The following is a 20583-nucleotide window of genomic DNA, read 5'->3' as shown; positions in this document are numbered from 1 at the left end:
GTGTTTCACCACTCTCCTAGTGAAAAAGTTTTTCCTAATATCCAACCTAAACCTCCCCCACTGCAACATGAGACAATTACTCCTTGTTCTGTCATCAGCTACCGCCAAGAACAGTCTAGATCCATCCTCTTTGGAACCCCCTTTCAGGTAGTTGAAAGCAGCTATCAAATCCCCCCTCATTCTTCTCTTCTGCAGACTAAATAATCCCAGTTCCCTCAGCCTCTCCTCATAAGTCATGTATTCCAGTCCCCTTATCATCTTTGTTGCCCTCTGCTGGACTCTTTCCAATTTTTCCACATCCTTCTTGTAGTGTGGGGCCCAAAACTGGAGACACTACTCCAGATGAGGCCTCACCAATGTCGAATAGAGGGGAACGATCACGTCCCTCGATCTGCTGGCAATGCCCCTACCTATACATCCCAAAATGCCATTGGCCTTCTTGGCAACAAGGGCACACTGTTGACTCATACCCAGCTTCTCGTCCACTGTAACCCCTAGGTCCTTTTTTGCAGAACTGCTGCCGAGCCATTCGGTCCCTAGTCTGTAGCGGTGCATTGGATTCTTCCGTCCTAAGTGCAGGACTCTGCACTTGTCCTTGTTGAACCTCATCAGATTTCTTTTGGCCCAATCCTCCAATTTGTCTAGGTCCCTCTGTATCCTATCCCTCCCCTCCAGCGTATCTACCACTCCTCCCAGTTTAGTGTCATCTGCGAACTTGCTGAGGGTGCAATCCACACCATCCTCCAGATCATTTATGAAGATATTGAACAAAACCGGCCCCAGGACCGACCCTTGGGGCACTCCACTTGATACCGGCTGCCAACTAGACATGGAGCCATTGATCACTACCCGTTGAGCCCGACAATCTAGCCAGCTTTCTATCCACCTTATAGTCCATTCATCCAGCCCATGCTTCTTTAACTTGCTGGCAAGAATACTGTGGGAGACCATGTCAAAAGCTTTGCTAAAGTCAAGGAACAACACGTCCACCGCTTTCCCCTCATCCACAGAGCCAGTTCTCATCATAGAAGGCAATTAGATTAGTCAGGCATGACTTGCCTTTGGTGAATCTATGCTGACTGTTCCTGATCACTTTCCTCTCCTCTAAGTCGTTCAGAATTGATTCCTTGAGGACCTGCTCCATGATTTTTCCAGGGACTGAGGTGAGGCTGGCTGGCCTGTAGTTCCCAGGATCCTCCTTCCCTTTTTTAAAGATGGGCACTACGTTAGCCTTTTTCCAGTCGTCCAGGACTTCCCCTGATCGCCATGAGTTTTCAAAGATAATGGCCAATGGCTCTGCAATCACATCCGCCAACTCCTTTAGCATTCTCGAATGCAGCGCATCCGGCCCCATGGACTTGTGCACGTCCAGCTTTTCTAAATAGTCCCGAACCACTTCTTTCTCCACAGAGGGCTGGTCACCTCCTCCCCATGCTATGCTGCCCGGTGCAGCAGTCTGGGAGCTGACTCTGTTCGTGAAGACAGATGCAAAAAAAGCATTGAGTACATTAGCTTTTTCCACATCCTCTGTCACTAGGTTGCCTCCTCATTCAGTAAGGGGCCCACACTTTCCTTGACTTTCTTCTTGTTGCTAACATACCTGCAGAAACCCTTCTTGTTACTCTTAACATCTCTTGCTAGCTGCAACTCCAGGTGTGATATGGCCTTCCTGATTTCACTCCTGCATGCCCGAGCAATATTTTTATACTCTTCCCTGGTCATTTGTCCAATCTTCCACTTCTTGTAAGCTTCTTTTTTGTGTTCAAGATCAGCAAGGATTTCACTGTTAAGCCAAGCTGGTCTCCTGCCATATTTACTATTCTTTCTACACATCGGGATGGTTTGTCCCTGTAACCTCAATAAGGATTCTTTAAAATACAGCCAGCTCTCCTCAACTCCTTTCCCCCTCATGTTATTCTCCCACGGGATCCTGCCCATCAGTTCCCTGAGGGAGTCAAAGTCTGCTTTTCTGGAGTCCAGGGTTCGTATTCTGCTGCTCTCCTTTCTTCCCTGTGTCAGGATCCTGCATAGATTGACTTTGCCCAAAAAGGGTGTTAGTCTTCAATGGGAGTGCTAAATATACATTCACAAAGCAGAACATAAATCTTCTACAAGTGCACTAGAGGAGATTGTATCATCTGTATTATTGTTTCATCTCCCTTCCGGTCTCTGCATGATGTTTATTTTCTTTGGGAGACTGCTGTGGGGCAAGCCATGTTTATTTAAACATTTAGGGCTAAATTCTTCCTTAGTGTATGCATGTTCAACTCCTATTAAATTTGTTGGCTATTCATGACATATTGGAGAGTAAAATTTGACCCTTGGACTACAATAGAGTAGATTTTAGTGTTTAGGACTTTAGTCTTCCTTGGGTACAAATCAGCAGCTCTATATTTCATTCTTGGCACTGGGACTCCTACATCATATTTTCTCTTTGCTGTTAAAGCGTTGTAATTTAATGATTGCAGTAATGATTGCAAAATACTCCCACATTATGAATGAATGCACTCCATCTTCCTAGCTTTCTTGTGTTTCCAACCAGCAGAAGCATCCTGCAGGCTTTTGTTAGGGGAACCACGTGACCTCCTGCATACAGGCTTGGAAACAGTGTCTGCTTTCTGATTTTTCTTTTCTCTCTTTTTTGTGGGTGCATCCAGGAACATTGACAACAGTAGGAAGCTGAAAAATGTAAGTACTTAATTTGCAGTACTTTCTTCTCTGGGTAATCCTGGCTTTGGACTGAGTTAGAATTTTTAGTTTGTAAAAGCTAGTACTGTGATGCAAATCTGAAAAGTTCTTTTGTACATTAACCATGCATAGTTCATTGGAAACGAACTATAGTGCTACAGAGGCAGACCATCTCTGCAAACAAAATAGAACTGTGCTAGTCTTGTGGTCTCTGACTAACTAAAGAAGTAAACAATTTAATCTCTTTACTACTAGTCTAATTTTGATTAACGCTACTTAACACACCAAAAGCTAGACTTTTTTTGGCCTTTCTGAATTTACTAGGCATACAGTGATTAAAATTTGGTTATACATTTGTGCAAAGCACATCAAGAAGATGAAAATACAATCCAACCTGATTCACATTATGTGGATCTAAACTGTTGAATTGTCATTTCCCATTAGACTTGCTAGCTTTCTCTTTGAGTTTTAAAGTGCTGTGTATGTTTTCCAAGTAGGATGCATTGTCAAAAGCAGCGTAGGCTTGAGTCTATTAAGTTTAACTTTTTGTTGATTTCAACCACCAGCTGTAGTAATGATTTTTGTAATGGTAAAGTTAAAAAAAAAAAAAAAAAAAAGTCTGAACTTGGCTAGTCCCAGAGTTAGTTACACTATTAAAGGCCAGGCAAACCTGGCTTTCCTGTCAGCTGTAAACTACTGTAAATTCAATTTGTATTTGGCTGACATCCCCCTACAGTGTAAGGAAATGCCAAGACCTTTCCCTTATAATTTTTCAAGCCAGCAATCATGATTACAGGTAAAAAGGACAGAATTATTTAATCCTGTTTTTCCTGTCATCAGCAGAGTAATATCTATGTTTTCCAGCACACGAAGATGCCATTGTTTTCATTCAATGGCATTTGGGGTGTCTACCTCTCTGGAAATTGGATAAAAGGCTTCATGTGGATGTGGTGTTCTTAAAATTAATGTTAAGAAGGATTCATAAAAGTGTCTTTCTATGTAATGTAGACATTTCAGATGCATTATTCTGTACTCCAAACTGACAGCCTGTCAAAATTACTTGCAAAGGTGACATTTGTCTGGAAATGTTTTCAGCCCTGGATAAGGAAGGGAGGAGGAGATCAAATGATTGACGCTTGCAAAAATAATTGAACATAGCATAATCCTCATCTCATCACATAATTGAGTAGGAAAATGAATTAGACAGCTTCTTAATTCTGAATAGTACTGTGACTGCAAGTATTTTTACTTTACTTGAGAGCATGTAGTGTTAAGTGTTTTCACATGAATTTGTTATTCTGTTTTTAGTTAAATTTCAGTTGCCATCAAATCTGGGGTTATTAATAAAACTGAAACACTGTCTTTAAAAGGTTTAAATTATAAGGCATAAAGGGGACAGAAAATGACTTCTTGTCTTTCTAAAAAATTAAGAGAATTTTAGCATTCGTGAAAGGTGTTGGATTTTGATAGCCTTGGGCAACTGAAATTCTCTATCCCCAGAACAGATACAGTCCTGCCAGTGCCAGAATAAGTTTCTCTTCTTGGGCCCATCATTGTGTATATTCTTAACCTAAAGCAACTTCCTCATGGGATAAGTGTGTATATAAAGATCTACAAGCTTAGGCCTTGGCCTTAGTTCTGATGGTGGTTTTTTCATTGTGGTAGATGTCCCGTTGTAAGTTAGGTGAAACCATCAACTCATTCTGTCTAAACTGCAGAAAAACTGCCAGATGGTCCCAGCTTTTATTTTTAGTATTGGTCTGGGTATATCTTGAGCCATTAAGCTAGAGGTGAAATGCACTGAATCTTATCAATAATATTGGGGTGGGTAGAAACTGAACTAGCCTTTCTTTTCTTCAAATAGACCTTGACATATTTGTTACAAACATGTTGTTGTTTATTTCCTTATGTATTTTAATTAAGGAACACCATTATTAGTAATCTTTTCCTGCCATCTTAACTTTATTTTACCATGAGTTTTAGAAGTCTTCATTATTGGAAGGTAGTTCTTTTGAGCACTCTTCACTTTGGGAGTACTTTTGAATATTGTACCTAGTTTTTAATATCGAGGTTTATTTTTGCTGCTTACTTTTCAGCCAGACATGTGACAGCAGTAGGTTTTTATTAAAATGTCAGCAAGCTTAGTGTATCTTTTTAATAAGCTGCAAATTCTATACAATTATTTTACCTTTAATAGATGCTTCATGTATTTGTTATTAACCGTTTAACCACCCTCCCTTCCTACTCCCCAGGGCAGAATACAGATTTAGAACAAATTCTCAAATTCACCAGTGATTCGGAGTTCAAAATAAATGAAGAGGTACTTAGGAAAAGTAAATTAAGCAAAGTAATTGTGTAGATTTTCAAGTAATGTTTACTGATTTCTGCAGGTACTAGTTACCATTTATTGGCTGGGGAAAGCAGCAAACAGATGCACTTCATACAGTGGAGCAACGCTGAACCTGAAGGAGTTTGAAGGATTGCTGGCACAGATGAGAAAGGTATCCTTTTGTTACTGTTTGGGGCTATACATTAGTTTTTAATTATTGAAGTTTGAAATCCCACAAAAATTTTTTCCGATGTCCGTTGTAATGAAAGTTAGAGGTGGATGGTGGGCTGGGGAGCGAGTTACTTAACTTTTTTGGAAAAGCTCCTGATGATACTAAACAACTGTAAATTCTGGCTTTTTTTTTTTTTTTTGCTTTTTTTTGGTAGCCAGTTTTGCAGGTGGTACTAGTGATGCAGAAATTACTAGCGATAGGACTTTAAAATGGTTACATAGCATTGCACTTAGAGCTGGGTGAATAAGTGATGATTTGGTTCAGGGGCCAAACTGAAAAATCTGGGGGTAAAAATTAGGTTCAGTTTAACCTGAAAGAAACTTTTTTTGGTTCGTTTTGGGTCAAATGAAATATATTGTAAATATATTGGATTGTTTTCAGGTTTTTCACCCTTTTATTTGTTTGGATTTTTTTAATTGGCTACATTTTTAAATGAAATGCCGTGCCAAAACACAAAGTCTAAACATTTTGTTGCTGAATGATTAAAATGAACCATTTTGACTTTATTTTGAAAAATTTTTTTTTTTGTCCAGAACTATTCACTGAATTTGACCCAAATTTGCGAATAGTTTTGGTGGCCTAAAAATGCATATTTTGGGGAATTTACTATTTGCTGAAAATATGTTGCCCTGCTCTTGTTAAAATGGTAGAGTAATGTTCATAATTCGTTTTTTCTGCTTTTCGCTCATGGCATACCGATTGACTACTCTCAGTAGAGAGACTTGCAGAGTGAGTCAGTGGGCCTAGGGAGCATCAGATTAAAGAACACATGTGAACATACAGACTGTCATGAACAATATTTCCCTCAGCCAGTTTTCAGTTGCACCACAAGTTCATATCCAGGTGTGTGTGTGTGTATATATATATAATATATATATTTCAACAGGTGAAGAAAGGCAAAGTGGGTGGGCGAAGGGATTGTGTATGTACTTCACGTGTAGCAGAACCTTTATCATCTGTATTTTTTCAAACTCTAAATCTTGGTTGAAAATGGATGTCAGGGTTTACAAGCCACTGTAGAGCAGACCAGGCAGGTTCTGCTGCTGGGAAGAGGCCAGTGCAGAGGGTAGCACCGTTCCCATGGCCCAGTCAGGGCATGTACAGTAGGCTGTAGCGGATGTTGACACTCCTCACCTTGCTGCTCCTATGGTTCTGCTGGGGTCACTGGGATAGTGATTACAAAGTTAATGACATATTGGCACCTGGCACTCCAAATCTCTGGATTCTCCCTTTCTCCCTCCCAAAGTCTCCCACCACAGAAGTAGATTCTGCCACCCACCACGTCTCAGAAAGGCTGTTGCTTTTCCTCACATATAAAGCAGTCCATCCCACCACGGCTGGCTGGCATAATCAACTTGCATCTGCACTGCTGCCTGCTATTGACTCATGTGGGGCACTTCTGACTATTGGATCCTAATGGACTTGCATTAAACTGTCCCAGGAAATGAAGAAGAACTTGACCAGTATATTTCAGTTATTACATTCTAGTGGGATGAGGAAGCCTTTAGATAGACTGCCATCTTGTTTTTCTTCCTTTCTCTGGAGCTAACTTTCTTAGGGGAGCCCACGGCATGTGTGTACCTAGCCATGGGAGCAAGTGAAGATGGCAAATTGCCTTGTTCTGTTGGGTAAATAAAAGATGTGTTTCTGCAGTGGAGGGGGAAAAGGAGGGGCCTTACTTGCAAAAGTTCTCTTCCTTCAGCAATAGGGCTGTCATAAATATAAAGGGAAGGGTAAACACCTTTAAATCCCTCCTGGCCAGAGGAAAACCCCTTTCACCTTTAAAGGGTTAAGAAGCTAAGATAATCTCGCTGGCACTTGACCAGAATGACCAATGAGGAGACAAGATACTTTCAAAGCTGGAGGGGGGGAAACAAAGGGTTCTCTGTGTGTGTGTTGCTTTTGCTGGGACCAGAGCAGGAATGCAGGTCAGAACTCCTGTAAAGAGTTAATAAGCAATCTCATTAGATATGCATTAGATTCTGTTTTGTTTAAATGGCTGATAAAATAAGTTGTGCTGAATGGAATGTAGATTCCTGTTTTTGTGTCTTTTTGTAACTTAAGGTTCTGCCTAGAGGGATTCTCTGTTTTGAATCTGATTACCCTGTAAGGTATTTACCATCCTGATTTTACAGAGGTGATTCTTTTATTTTAATTAAAATTCTTCTTTTAAGAACCTGATCGTTTTTTCATTGTTCTTAAGATCCAAGGGTTTGTGTCTGTGTTCACCTATGCAAATTAGTGAGGATTTTTGTCAAGCCTTCCCCAGGAAAGGGGGTATAGAGCTTGGGGGGATTTTGGGGGGAAAGACGTTTCCAAGTGGGCTCTTTCCCTGTTATTTTTGTTAGACACTTGGTGGTGGCAGCAATAAGGTCCAGAGACAAAGGGTAAAATAGTTTGTACCTTTGGGAAGTTTTAACCTAAACTGGTAAAAATAAGCTTAGGGGGGTTTTCATGCAGATCCCCACATCTGTACTCTAGAGTTCAGATTGGGGAAGGAAACTTGACAAGGGCAATAGCAAATTTTTTTATTTTTAGGTGTGTGTGTGTAAATTACATATATGGAGATGATAAATTCAGTTAGCATAACTGTAGGATGTACCTTTCACTTCTTCACTGGCTTCCTGGTCCATTGCCCTGTGGCTTAACTCTGTCATTCTAAAGTCCTGGGCAGCTTCAAAAACTGCCTCTTTTTTATTTTAATTCTGTACCAATATACCAAGGGCTTGTTTTCTCCTTCTCTGTCTCCCTCCCTCCACCACCAAAACATTACATTTGTATAAGGGTCAAGGTTGGAAAAATTAAGCCCTACATCAGCGGTAGCTTTACCATACATAAGAATGTCATGGTTTCAGTGTTATTTTGTAACCTTGTCGGGAGTTTTGTGCTTCTGGAAAGAGATGATTCCCAGTACATCGCCCTGGAAGGTCCTGAGATCTCAGCCCTTAAAACTGTGATACTTTAAGGTGTATATAAAGCACACCCAGCTCATTTTTAAAGGAATTTTTGCCTCCCCTGAACCCTATATAGTTGGACTAATGGTGACTGAGATATCTGGCTTTACCTGTGGAGGGATACAAAAAAAATCTCAATAAAATACTTCAAAACTTTCTGAAACAACCCTAAATTAGTCTTTCCTTACTCTATTCTGTATATGCCACATACCATCTTGTATCTGGATGTATAAAAGTTTATTGGCATTCATTTGGAATGACCTGAATGAATCATGGCTTTGCAGTCCCAACCCCAAAGAATTTGCAGTCTGAAAGACAGATGAAGGGTGGGGAGATGGGCTGGGACAAAAAAACATAGTAATAAGGTTGCCATTTGTTACATGGGGGTGTTAGCTCCACAAGATGCATTTTTCATATATTTTTGAGGCCTACTTGAGTTGCAGGATGATTGTCAAAGAATTGCAGCTGAGTTGTGGACAAGCCATGGAAAATTGCAGAAAAGTAATAATGGACCTTCTTATTGTACTAACTACTTATGCCAAACAATCTGTTCCACCTTGCATTTAGCTGTGACGCCTGGAGTACCTTTCCCAGACCTGAAGAAGAGCTCCGCATAAGCTCGAAAGCTTGTCTCTCTCGCCAACAGAAGTTGGTCCAATGGAAGATATTACTTCACACACCTTGTCCCTTTATGAAGGGGACAGACTGGAAGAAAGTCTAGAGAGACTGTTGTGAGATAAGGGGATAAATGGTGTGTAAAAGCTGGCATCGTTAGGAGGGTGGAGATTGTCATGGACTCCCAGGTCGTGCTCACTCTTGGCCTGGGGGGAGCCCCCTTCAATGTGACAGCCCTTCTTGGGGGGTCCACTCTCTCTCGGGGGTTAAGCCCTTCCGCCTCCTGGATCTGCACCTCCCTGAGCCTTAGCATGCCTGTCTCTTGCTGTGGGCCCCCTCAAGGAGTCCACTCACTCTGGACCCTCGGCCTCCACTCCCAGAGGGAATAATGCAACCCTGTTCTCTAGACCAGAGCGACTCTCAGCCAGCATAAAACAGGAGGGTTTATTGAGCATCTGAATACAGTGTAAGAAACTCTCAGGGCCCTCAGGCCTGGCCTGCCTTCCCTCAGCACAGTACATCTAAGGATATGTCTACACTATGAAATTAGGTCGAATTTATAGAAGTCGGTTTTGTAGAAAGCGTTTTTATACAGTTGACTGTGGGAATCCCTACACAAATGCTCTAAGTGCATGTAGTCGGCGGAGTGTGTCCACAGTACTGAGGCAACCGTCGACTTCCGGAGCGTTGCACTGTGGGTAGCTATCGCACAGATCCCGCAGTCTCCACTGCCCATTTGAATTCTGGGTAGAAATCCCAGTGCCTGATGGGGCTAAAACATTGTCGCGGGTGGTTCTGGGTACATATCGTCAGGCCCCCCTTCCCTCCCTCCTTCTGTGAAAGCAAGGGCAGACAATCGTTTTGTGCCTGTTTTTCTTGAGTTACCTGGCAGACGCCATACCACGGCAAGCATGGAGCCCGCTCAGCTAACCGTCACCGTATGTCTCCTAAGTGCTGGCAGACGTGGACTGCATTGCTACACAGCAGCAGTTTATTGCCTTTTGGCAGCAGACAGTGCAGTATGACTGGTAGCCGTCGTCAACGTAGTCCAGGGTGTTCTTTTAACCAACCTTGATGAGGTCGGGGGTGCCTGGGCAAACATGGGAGTGACTCAGCCAGGTCATTTCCCTTTTAAGTTTCGTCTCATGGCAATTGAGTCCTACCGGCAGTGCACTGTCTTTTAGTCAGCAGCCAGCAGAAGACGATGGCCAGTAGTCATACAGCACAGTCTTCTGCCGAGCACCCAGGAGATGATGATGGCTAGCGGTCGTACTGCACAGTCTGCTGCCATCAAGATGTATAAAGATAGATGAAGTGGCTCAAAACAAGAAATAGACCAGATTTGTTTTGTATTAATTTTCTCCTCCCTCCCTCAGTGAAATCAACGGCATGCTAAACCCAGTTTTGAGTTCTATCCTTGAGGGGGCCATTCAGTTTCTCGCAAAACCACCCCCTTTGTTGATTTTAATTCCCTGTAAGCCAACCCTTTAAGCCATGTCGACAGTCGCCCCTCCCTCCGTCAGAGCAATGGCAGACAATCGTTCCGTGCCTTTTCTCTGTGCAGACGCCATACCACGGCAAGCATGGAGCCCAATCAGATCACTTTGACAATTAGGAGCACATTAAACACCATGTACATTATCCAGCAATATATGCAGCATCAGAACCTGGCAAAGCAAAACCAGGCGAGTAGGCGACGTCAGCATGGTGACGAGAGTGATGAGGAGATGGACACAGACTTCTCTCAAACCATGGGCCCTGACAATGCGGGCATCATGGTGCTAATGGGGCAGGTTCATGCAATGGAACTCCGATTCTGGGCTTGGGAAACAAGCACTAGTGGGACTGCATAGTGTTGCAGGTCTGGGATGATTCCCAGTGGTTTCAAAACTTTTGCATGCGTAAGGACACTTTCATGGAACTCTGTGACTTGCTTTACCCTGGCCTGAGGCGCAATAATACCAAGATGAGAGCAGCCCTCACAGTTGAGAAGCGAGTGGCAATAGCCCTGTGGAAGCTTGCAATGCCAGACAGCTACCGGTCAGTCGGGAATCAGTTTGGAGTGGGCAAATCTACTGTGAGGGCTGCTGTGATGCAAGTAGCCAACGCAATCAAAGATCTGCTGATATCAAGGGTAGTGACCCTGGGAAATGTGCAGGTCATAGTGGATGGCTTTGCTGCAATGGGATTCCCTAACTGTGGTGGGGCCATAGACGGAACCCATATCCCTATCTTGGCACCAGAGCACCAAGCCGGTGAGTACATAAACCGCAAGGGGTACTTTTCAATAGTGCTGCATGCACTGGTGGATCACAAGGGACATTTCACCAATATCAGCGTGGGATAGCCAGGAAAGGTACATGACGCTCGCATCTTCAGGAACTCTGGTCTGTTTCAAAAGCTGCAGGAAGGGACTTTATTCCCAGACCAGAAAATAACCGTTGGGGATGTTGAAATACCTATAGTTATCCTTGGGGACCCAGCCTACGCCTGAATGCCATGGCTCATGAAACCGTACACAGGCAGCCTGGACAGTAGTCAGGAGCTGTTCAACTACAGGCTGAGCAAGTGCAGAATGGTGGTAGAATGTGCGTTTGGACATTTAAAAGCATGCTGGTGCAGTTTACTGACTCGTTTAGACCTCAGCGAAACCAATATTCCCAGTTATTACCGCTTGCTGTGCGCTCCACAATATCTGTGAGGGTAAGGGGGAGACGTTTATGGTGCAGTGGGAGGTTGAGGCAAATCGCCTGGCTGCTGGTTACGCACAGCCAGACACCAGGGCTGTTAGAAGAGCACAGGAGGGCGCGGTGCGCATCGGAGAAGCTTTGAAAACCAGTTTCATGACTGGCCAGGCTACGGTGTGAAAATTCTGTTTGTTTCTCCTTGATGAAACCCCCCGCCCCTTGGTTCACTCTACTTCCCTGTAAGCTCACCATCCTCCCTTCGATCACCACTTGCAGAGGCAATAAAGTAACTGTTGCTTCACATTCATGCGTTCTTTATTAATTCATCACACAAATAGGGGGATAACTGCCAAGGTAGCCCAGGAGGGGTGGTGGAGGAGGGAAGGACAAGGCCACACAGCACTTTAAAAGTTTAAAACTTTAAAACTTATTGAATGTCAGCCTTCTGTTGCTTGGGCAATCCTCTGGGGTGGAGTGGCTGGGTGGCCGGAGGCCCCCGCACCGTGTTCTTGGGCGTGTGGGTGAGGAGGCTATGGAACTTGGGGAGGAGGGTGGTTGGTTACACAGGGGCTGTAGCGGTGGTCTGTGCTCCAGCTGCCTTTCCTACAGCTCAACCATATGCTGGAGCATATTAGTTTGATCTTCCAGCAGCCTCAGCATTGAGTCCTGCCTCCTCTCATCACGCTGCCGCCACCTTTCAGCTTCAACCCTCTCTTCAGCCTGCCACCTCTCCTCCCGGTCATTTTGTGCTTTCCTGCACTCTGACATTGTCTGCCTCCACGCATTCATCTGTGCTCTGTCAGAGTGGGAGGACAGCATAAGTTCAGAGAACATTTCATCGCGAGTGCATTTTTTTCTCCTTCTAATCTTCACTAGCCTCTGGGAAGGAGAAGATCCTGTGATCCTTGAAACACATGCAGCTGGTGGAGGAAAAAAAAGGGACAGTGGTATTTAAAAAGACACATTTTATAGAACAATGGGTGCACTCTTCCACAGTAAACCTTGCTGTTAATATTACATTCATAGCACATGTGCTTTCGTTCCAAGGTCGCATTTTGCCTCCCCCCACCACGTGGCTAGCCCCTGCCCCCTCCCCGTGTCTAACAGCGGGGAACATTTCTGTTCAGCCATAGGCAAACAGCTCAGCAGGAACGGACACCTCTGAATGTCCCCTTAAGAAAAGCACCCTATTTCAACCAGGTGACCATGACTGATATCACTCTCCTGTGGATAACACAGAGAGATAAAGAACGGATGTTTGAATGCCAGCAAACGTACACTGCAATGCTTTTTCTACAATGATTCCCGAGTACGTGCTACTGGCCTGGAGTGGTAAAGTGTCCTACCATGGTGGACGGAATAAGGCTGCCCTCCCCAGAAACCTTTTACAAATACTTTGGGAGTCCATCCAGGAGAGCTGCGAATGCCAGGGCAAATTAATGATTAAACATGCTTGCTTTTAAACCATGTATACTATTTTAAAAGGTACACTCACCGGAGCTCCCTTCTCCACCTGGCGGGTCCAGGAGGCAGTCTTGGGTGGGTTCCGGGGGGTACTGGCTCCAAATCCAGGGTAGAAATAGTTCCTGGCTGTTGGGAAAACCGGTTTCTCCGCTTGCTTGCTGTGAGCTATCTGCAACCTCATCATCATAATCTTCCTGGTCCCCAAAACCTGCTTCCGTGTTGCCTCCATCTCCATTGAAGGAGTCAAACAACACGGCTGGGGTAGTGGTGGCTGAACCCCCTAAAATGGCATGCAGTTCATCATAGAAGCGGCATGTTTGGGGCTCTGACCCAGAGCAGCCGTTCGCCTCTCTGGTTTTCTGGTAGGCTTGCCTCAGCTCCTTAAGTTTCACGCGGCACTGCTTCGGGTCCCTGTTATGGCCTCTGTCCTTCATGCCCTGGGAGATTTTGACCAATGTTTTGGCATTTCGAAAACTGGAACGTAGTTCTGATAGCACGGATTCCTCTCCCCATACAGCGATCAGATCCCGTACCTCCCGTTCAGTCCATGCTGGAATTCTTTTGCGATTCTGGGACTCCATCATGGTCACCTCTGCTGATGAGCTCTGCATGGTCACCTCTGCTGAAGAGCTCTGCATGGTCACCTGCAGCTTGCCACGCTGGCCAAACAGGAAATTGAAATTCAAAAGTTTGCGGGCCTTTTCCTGTCTGCCTGGCCAGTGCATCTGAGTTGAGAGTGCTGTTCAGAGTGGCCACAATGAAGCACTCTGGGATAGCTCCCGGAGGCCAATACCATCTAATTGTCTCCACAGTACCCCAAATTCGACCCAGCAAGGCCGATTTCCGCGCTAATCCCCTTGTCAGGGGTGGAGTAAGGAAATCGATTTTAAGAGCCCTTTAAGTCGAAAAAAAGGGCTTCATCGTGTGGACGGGTGCAGGGTTAAATCGATTTAACGCTACTAAATTCGACCTCAACTCCTAATGTAGACCAGGGCTGAGTCTCTCCTGCATTTAGGTGGGCTCTGCCTGCTCTCTTTCTTCAGTCCCGAGACCCTGCCCTTTCCAGCTGGGCATCGATATCACCGGCCCCAACAGCTCCTCCCCGTCCCTTGTGTTCCGTCCCAGATAAACTGGTCACTAGGCTCTCTCTTCCGTCCTTTGTTCCCCTCTGGCTGGAACTGGTTGGTCAGGTCACCGGGGTCCTCTCTCCTCAGCCCTTTGTCCTCCCACTGGCCAGAACCCGCTGACTGCCAAGCTGGGGTGGGCCTCTTAGTCACGTTGTTAGGATTCCCTGTCTCCAGGCCTTTGTCTGGGGGTCCCGGCTGCTAGGCGAGGTCACACCTGGTTCCCTGCAACAATAAACCCTCTCCCATCACCTTGTTAAACATACAGCACACAGGGAAACTGAGGTGCGCACACGCTATTCATGTAAAACACTACAAAAATCCTCAACTTCGTCACAGAGATGATAAGGGAGAGGGCAGAATTCAGTAGGTCAAAGACAAGAACAAGAAACTTGAATTTGCTACAGTGGAGGAGAAGGAGCCAATGAAGGGAGTCTCCTAATATTTGAACGTTTCTATCATCATAAACTTTTCAGTGTAGTAAACAACTATATTGGTTGGTTGGTACTATTATGACTGTTGCTAGTCCTGTATTTCTTACCTTGCCTTCCCACTCCTCCTTTATGCCCCATATCAATTCTCCTGAAGTTATTTTGTGGTTAAATTTTAAGAGGTTTGTTGTAATTTAGAACATTTTAACTATGTTGTGCAGCACTCCATTGCTTTAACTTAGGCTGGATGGCGAGAGCACTTCTTTATAAATGAAGGGTTATGCTGGCACAGTTCCATTGAATTTAGTAATGGCATTGACAACAAGTGACATTTCAGTATGTGCCAGTAGTACCTCCATTGACATCCTTTTTTAACTTTATTCATTCAGTTTTTAATTTTGTTTTAATCTACTTTACTGCACACTCATCCAGTTTTCAATCTGAAAAATTTAAACCATTAATCCACAGTGCACTTTGAATATATTCAGTAGTTTGAAAAGGAATATATAAAAGTGGCTGGGAAATAGGTTTTAAATTTGGCAGTTGTATCTACTTTTACTACCGCAAGGTTATACATTGATTTTTACCAGATGGGCATGATAGACCAGTGCATTATGGTATGCTATGGGATTATCTTTTCAGAAAGTGTCACAGTACAGATGTAAATGATACTTAGAGTGGTTTCTATCCAGTACATAACAAACACTCAAAATTAAGCAAGTCTATCTGTCATAGCCAGTAACAGTAATCTTGGGTGAATGAGGTGCCAACGGGAAGGCTAAATAGTACATGTTTACAAAAGAATTACTACAGTCTATTGTGCCATCTCTTGCACATTTCCCTACTTTTCCCTGTAGCCACCAGTAATTAAAAAGGAAACTAAATTAAAGTTAACAGGTTACTAAAATAGGGAATTTTGGAATCCGTTCATTCACACTTCATTCAGTGTTTTAAAGCATGGAACAGTTGAAGAATGTTTTTTTCAGCCTGTACTTTTGAATAGTTCATCTGATTTCTATCCCTCTTGCTATTGAGCATTTCCATGACTTTCAAACATATTATTTTAAGAAAATGGAAGTCTGCCAGAGGATTGAATATAGCTGATTGGTATGTAGAGATGGGGAGTTTTTTCTGAATCTGGATTTGGAAAAGATTTCAGATAGTTTTAAAGAAAAGGGCAAAGAGGATTTTGAAAGGATGTAATCTTTGTTCTTAGAGCTATATACTTAATAAAGATTTTAGGAAGACAGAGGTGGTGTATGTTGAATTGTGTGTGTGTGTGATCTATATCTATATATAGATATATACCATTCCTAAACAAGGATAAGGGAGGAAAAACACATAGAATTAAATTACTACTTGTTAACATATTTTAAATTAAAAAATAAAACAACATTTGTGTATAATCCCAGTTTATGTATTCTGTGACTATTGGCATTACTGTGATTTTGCTTGGCCTTAAGGAACCTTTGGTGCTGGACATACTGTGGTATTTTGGCAGCAAGTTATTTAGTGGCTCTAATTAAGTCATCGTCTTGGAAAGTCTACAAGACACAAGTTTCTAATCTTTCCTTTTCCCTCTGAGCCTCTCCCTTTGAATATTTAACTTTTTGATTGATATTATGATGCTCCCTTTCTCAGCTGCTCTTTTTGCTGTAATTCTCCTTTGCTAAGGAGGTTGTTGACTTTATTGTACCATGATGTTGATTGATCTGATCACTGGCAATACTAATAATGACAACAGTAGCTGAGGAGGGCAGTGGGGGTTATTCTCCACTCAGTTATTGAGCTCCAACTATCTGTAGCCCATAGGTGTTTTTTTAATTGGAAAGTTTAAAATTAATATTTAAGTGTGTCAGGAAAAAGTTTCACATTCCAATCTTTTCAGACTGAAAAATGTCAGTCTGATGATGTCATCCACATCTCTTGAGTTTTTCAGTGACAGTCTGGCGGAGAAAAAAAACAAAGAGGTTTATCTTTTGAGTAAGAGTGGTAGTTATTTTTGCTTTTCTCAGCCTGTGCTATTGTAATTAATGTTAAGAAACTGGCTGAAACAAGGGATTTATTATAATGCAAGGGTGAGGATGGCTTCCATTGACCTTTCCCTCTGCTGGAGTTTGAGTTTTAGTATGTGCTGCTTGCTCTGGAAAGAATTTATAATCACAGGGCTGTCAAAGACAACCATTGTTCTCACTGCTCTGAACATGTGGGTCAGCTACAAGTGCTTTTATATCCCCCAGAGCCAGGAGCTGGCAAAGAGTAAAGAGCACGACTGAATTCTTCTGAGGCATCAGGAAAAGCATTTTGCATATTTTTCATTGCTGATTGCTTTAGAAAGACATCCCTCTTTCATAACAGGAATTTCTCTTCAAGGTACAGGGACGCTGGGACACACTGCTTCATTATTTTGCCGAGCAGAGGCGGCAACAACAAATGCTGCCTGCTGGTGTCCCCACCAGATACAATAGATTGATTGGGGGAATTAATCTGGAGAATAGTGAGCTTATCCCCAACTCAGCCATGAGGTCAAATTTATAATGCCTTTACCAGTGTGCTATGGACTATGGAAGACAAGTCAAATTTCAGGTTTATTTCAATGTTGATAGTTTTATTAACCTGCCTATTGCAACTGTATTTCAAATAACTATATTAATCCAAAGCATGTGTGTTCCTCTTAATTAGTATGAAATGAGGTTTTATTGCAATTTCATGCTTTTGATTTGAAAGCAAAAAAAAAAAAAAGCTATGATTGAGGGAAGAGATTTTAGTGCATTAGAAAGATACTTTGCACTCAGATGCATGCATCCTCATTTTTGTGTCACTGACTTCTTTGAAGAGGTACCGTCTGTATTTCCATGTAGGAAACCGAAGACATTGAGAGCCCCAAACGCAACATTCGTGACAGTGGTTATATTGATTGTTGGGACTCTGAACGCAGCGATTCCCTTTCCCCCCCTCGCCACGGCAGAGATGATTCCTTTGACAGTCTGGATTCATTTGGTTCCCGCTCACAGCAGACACCGTCTCCAGATGTAGTGCTCAGAGGAAGCAGCGATGGTAAGTTTCGGTCACAACAAGATGCATGCAAAACATTGAATGTGTCACCCTGTGCTTTCAGTGCAAAGGCAGCCATTCAAAAGCTGGATGCAATTTCTGAATCATGATGTCTCCTGTGAATTGGTAAAAGAAACTTTCTTTGAATACAGATTTTTGTTTCTTGGGTCTTTAGATAATTTTGCCAGCAATTTATTTGAAGTCTACCTCAGTTACTATAATGTAGTATCGTAAAATGAGTTATACCATACAAGTGTAATTTATGACATGGTTTTTCTCTGGGTTACAGGGTAGCAGACACAGTGTGCAGACACACATCAGCTCATAAGCTAGGCTGAAGCAAGAACTAAGAATGCAAAAGGGAGGAAATATTATATGGCATTTGATTTTTTTTTCAATTAAACTAGTTGTCTAAGAGAAAAAGGAAACCTCTTGGAAATTGTTGATACCTAGGAGAGTTTTGAAGTGCAGTCTTATGAAAATACAGTTATGGCAATTCTTGGCAAGGTATTCAGCATTTAAGAAACTGAGTGACTTGATAGTTGTCCTTGCGCACACACACACACACCCCTCAGCCAGGGCATGTAGCTCCTGACCTTCAGCATGGCTGCTGCTTCAGTCTTTGCTCTCTGTATGTGTCCAGTTTTGTCAGTATGGGGTACTGTGAATATGCGCAAGTGTCCTCTAGGAAGTTGACTTAGAGCTTGTCTTAAGCTTGATTCCAGCTCAAAGCTTCTAGGACAGAAATGCATTTTCTTCAGCCTTCCTCACAGAATGCTCTAGGCCATTTGCTCAGTTACTTCTGTGATAAGCATGATGTAATTGCCTGGATAGTATGTTCTCCAAATCCATCATTTCTATTCAATCATCCTCACTATTAAAAATAATAATGTTCGTTTATAGAGAAAGGGGAAGGGGGGCAGATTCTGAGGTAAGATCCAGTCCCTTCACTCCTCTTGGGCAGCACAAAAGAAATTTGTTCTGACCCTAAATGGTTCTGACCCTAACTGGCCAGCTGAGATTCCCTGTGGTATTGGAAACTCTGTGCTGGTTAAAGCTGGCAGTCAGTTCTTACACCATTAAAACATGTTAACTAGAACCAGTAAGCAGTTGCACTAACAGGGCCTATGGTTAGCATCTCCATTTGGGAGTTGACTTGATGTCCTCACCTAGGCACTGGACTCTGCAAGAAGAAACAGAGAAGAATATTTAGTAGTCTTTTAAATTTTATAGTAGAACTATAGACAGATTGACAGACATAAGAGTACAGCTACCCCTTGCACACAAATAAATAAAATCCCTTACTTGGCCATCTGTGGCCCTAGACATGCTGCTTGTTCCCTTCATGCAGCTAAAGAGGTCCCTTGAACCACTGCTTTATATGTCAGTAGGAGCAGGGAATACTGGTCAGGCTGGTAGGATCTGCTGCCTCTTGCTCCCATCTTGGGCTGCTAGAAAGCACAAAGATGACTGCAAATTAATTTTATAAATAGGGGTCAAGGCTGAGTGCTTATTGCAGATTTAAGCTCAAAACAACGGACAGGAAAAATCATTGAAAGTTAAACAGGCCCTTTGTCTCCTGACATGCTGTCACCTAGACATGGTGATGCTTGTAGACCTGGACCCGCAGTCCTAGAAGCAACCAAGGAGAGGATGTGGAGGAATTGCTTGCATTCTTTCTGCCATCATGCGCCTCTGCTGGTGGGTCGGGGTCTGTTTTTTCAGGACTCATCTGCATGCAGGACAGAACCAACCACTGGAGTAAAATTAGAGTATGGCATAAGAGTAAGCACTAAAGCACCTCCTCCTCTGCTGATTCCTGTGTTGTGGCCCTGCTCAACCTAAAAATAAAGCAGTTGTCAAGACTCAGCGCCACTCTCACATTTAGGATTCCCTGGCCACGTCCCCACGTGTCATGCTGACAAATGCTAATGCTCCATTAATATGTTACTAGCGAGCATTCATATGCTAATTCCCACTAACCTAAAACTGCCCAATGCAAAAAACACCTGGCAAAAAAGCATGTTCTGAATGCAGGTGACTGGCTGATTCCAGTAGTGTGTCTAATGGTCCTTCCTGACTCTGGTCTCTTCCCCTTTCCTCGTTCATCTCCAAGCAAACACATTCGGCATTGCAGCAGAATTAACTGTCCTTTGCAGACAGCATTCCTGACATACTTAAGCTCCTTTTCTCTTTGAATTATCCACAAGCTCCTCATGATGTTTATGACTTTATCCTTAATTGTTGAGCTAGATTATGCAAATACAGTATGATCGTTTACCCAAATTGTGTGAGTTTTTGTTTCTGTTCCCTGTAGTAAATACACATAATTTTGCCAATAATCTATTGTTTGGCTATGAAAGAGCTTTTCCAGATGACTGACAGTACTTCTACTGCGAACTCTCTTATAAATAATAGTTGTGTGGTGTTTGTGATTCTTTTGTTTTCTAGGAAAACTCTTGCCATTAAAATCTTGTTCACTTAGTGTTGTCTGCGAATGTGATTTTAAAAAAAGGGGTCATGAATACTAGCAAAGCAAATTGGTAGGTTTAATTCACAGGAACAGCCACCCAGCTTTGTTTAACGTTGTTGTTTGCTTCTTGTCTCTTCCCACACACCCCAAAGCTCTGATTTTTCCACTGCTTGTTCCCATTCTTCACCAAAAAATATCCCCCAAAACTATCTATTATTCTGACCCATCCACTTCTGCCTTTCCCTTCCTTCTCTCCTATTTCCAAATTCTCTATCTCCTTACCCTTTTCTCTTTGACTTAAGTTTCTGCTCCTGTTCTTTTGTACTGAAGTAATTGACGCAAGAGCCAGTGGAGGAGGACTGATTAAATTACCTGAGGCCTGGTCTAGCCTACAGTTAGGTTAACATAAGGCAGCTTATGTTGACCTAATTATGTCCATGTACAGCCTACAGCAGGGGTGGGCAAACTACAGCCTGCGGGCCATTTTAAATCAGCCCTCGAGCTCTGGCGTGGGGTCTGGGGCTTGCTCTGC

The 20583-nt window shown here is 43.1% G+C and overlaps 1 protein-coding gene across 1 annotated transcript in view; it reads left to right on the top strand.

The window, feature by feature from the left end:
- Positions 1-2676: 2676 nt before the first annotated feature.
- LIMCH1 (LIM and calponin homology domains 1) overlaps positions 2677-20583 on the top strand; it is a 117792-nt gene continuing 99885 nt past the window's right edge. The window contains exons 1-3 of the mRNA XM_077816170.1: positions 2677-2688; positions 5079-5189; positions 17386-17581. Of these exons, the coding sequence (XP_077672296.1) occupies positions 5181-5189; positions 17386-17581 (205 nt within the window). The 5' untranslated portion in view covers positions 2677-2688; positions 5079-5180. The remainder of the gene's footprint in view (positions 2689-5078; positions 5190-17385; positions 17582-20583) is intronic.

The sequence above is a fragment of the Eretmochelys imbricata genome, chromosome 4, assembly GCF_965152235.1.
Source record: "Eretmochelys imbricata isolate rEreImb1 chromosome 4, rEreImb1.hap1, whole genome shotgun sequence".
In the NCBI taxonomy this organism is placed as follows: Eukaryota; Metazoa; Chordata; order Testudines; family Cheloniidae; genus Eretmochelys; species Eretmochelys imbricata.
Note: the sequence above shows the minus strand (reverse complement) of the source record. Positions and strands in the feature narration are given on the sequence as shown.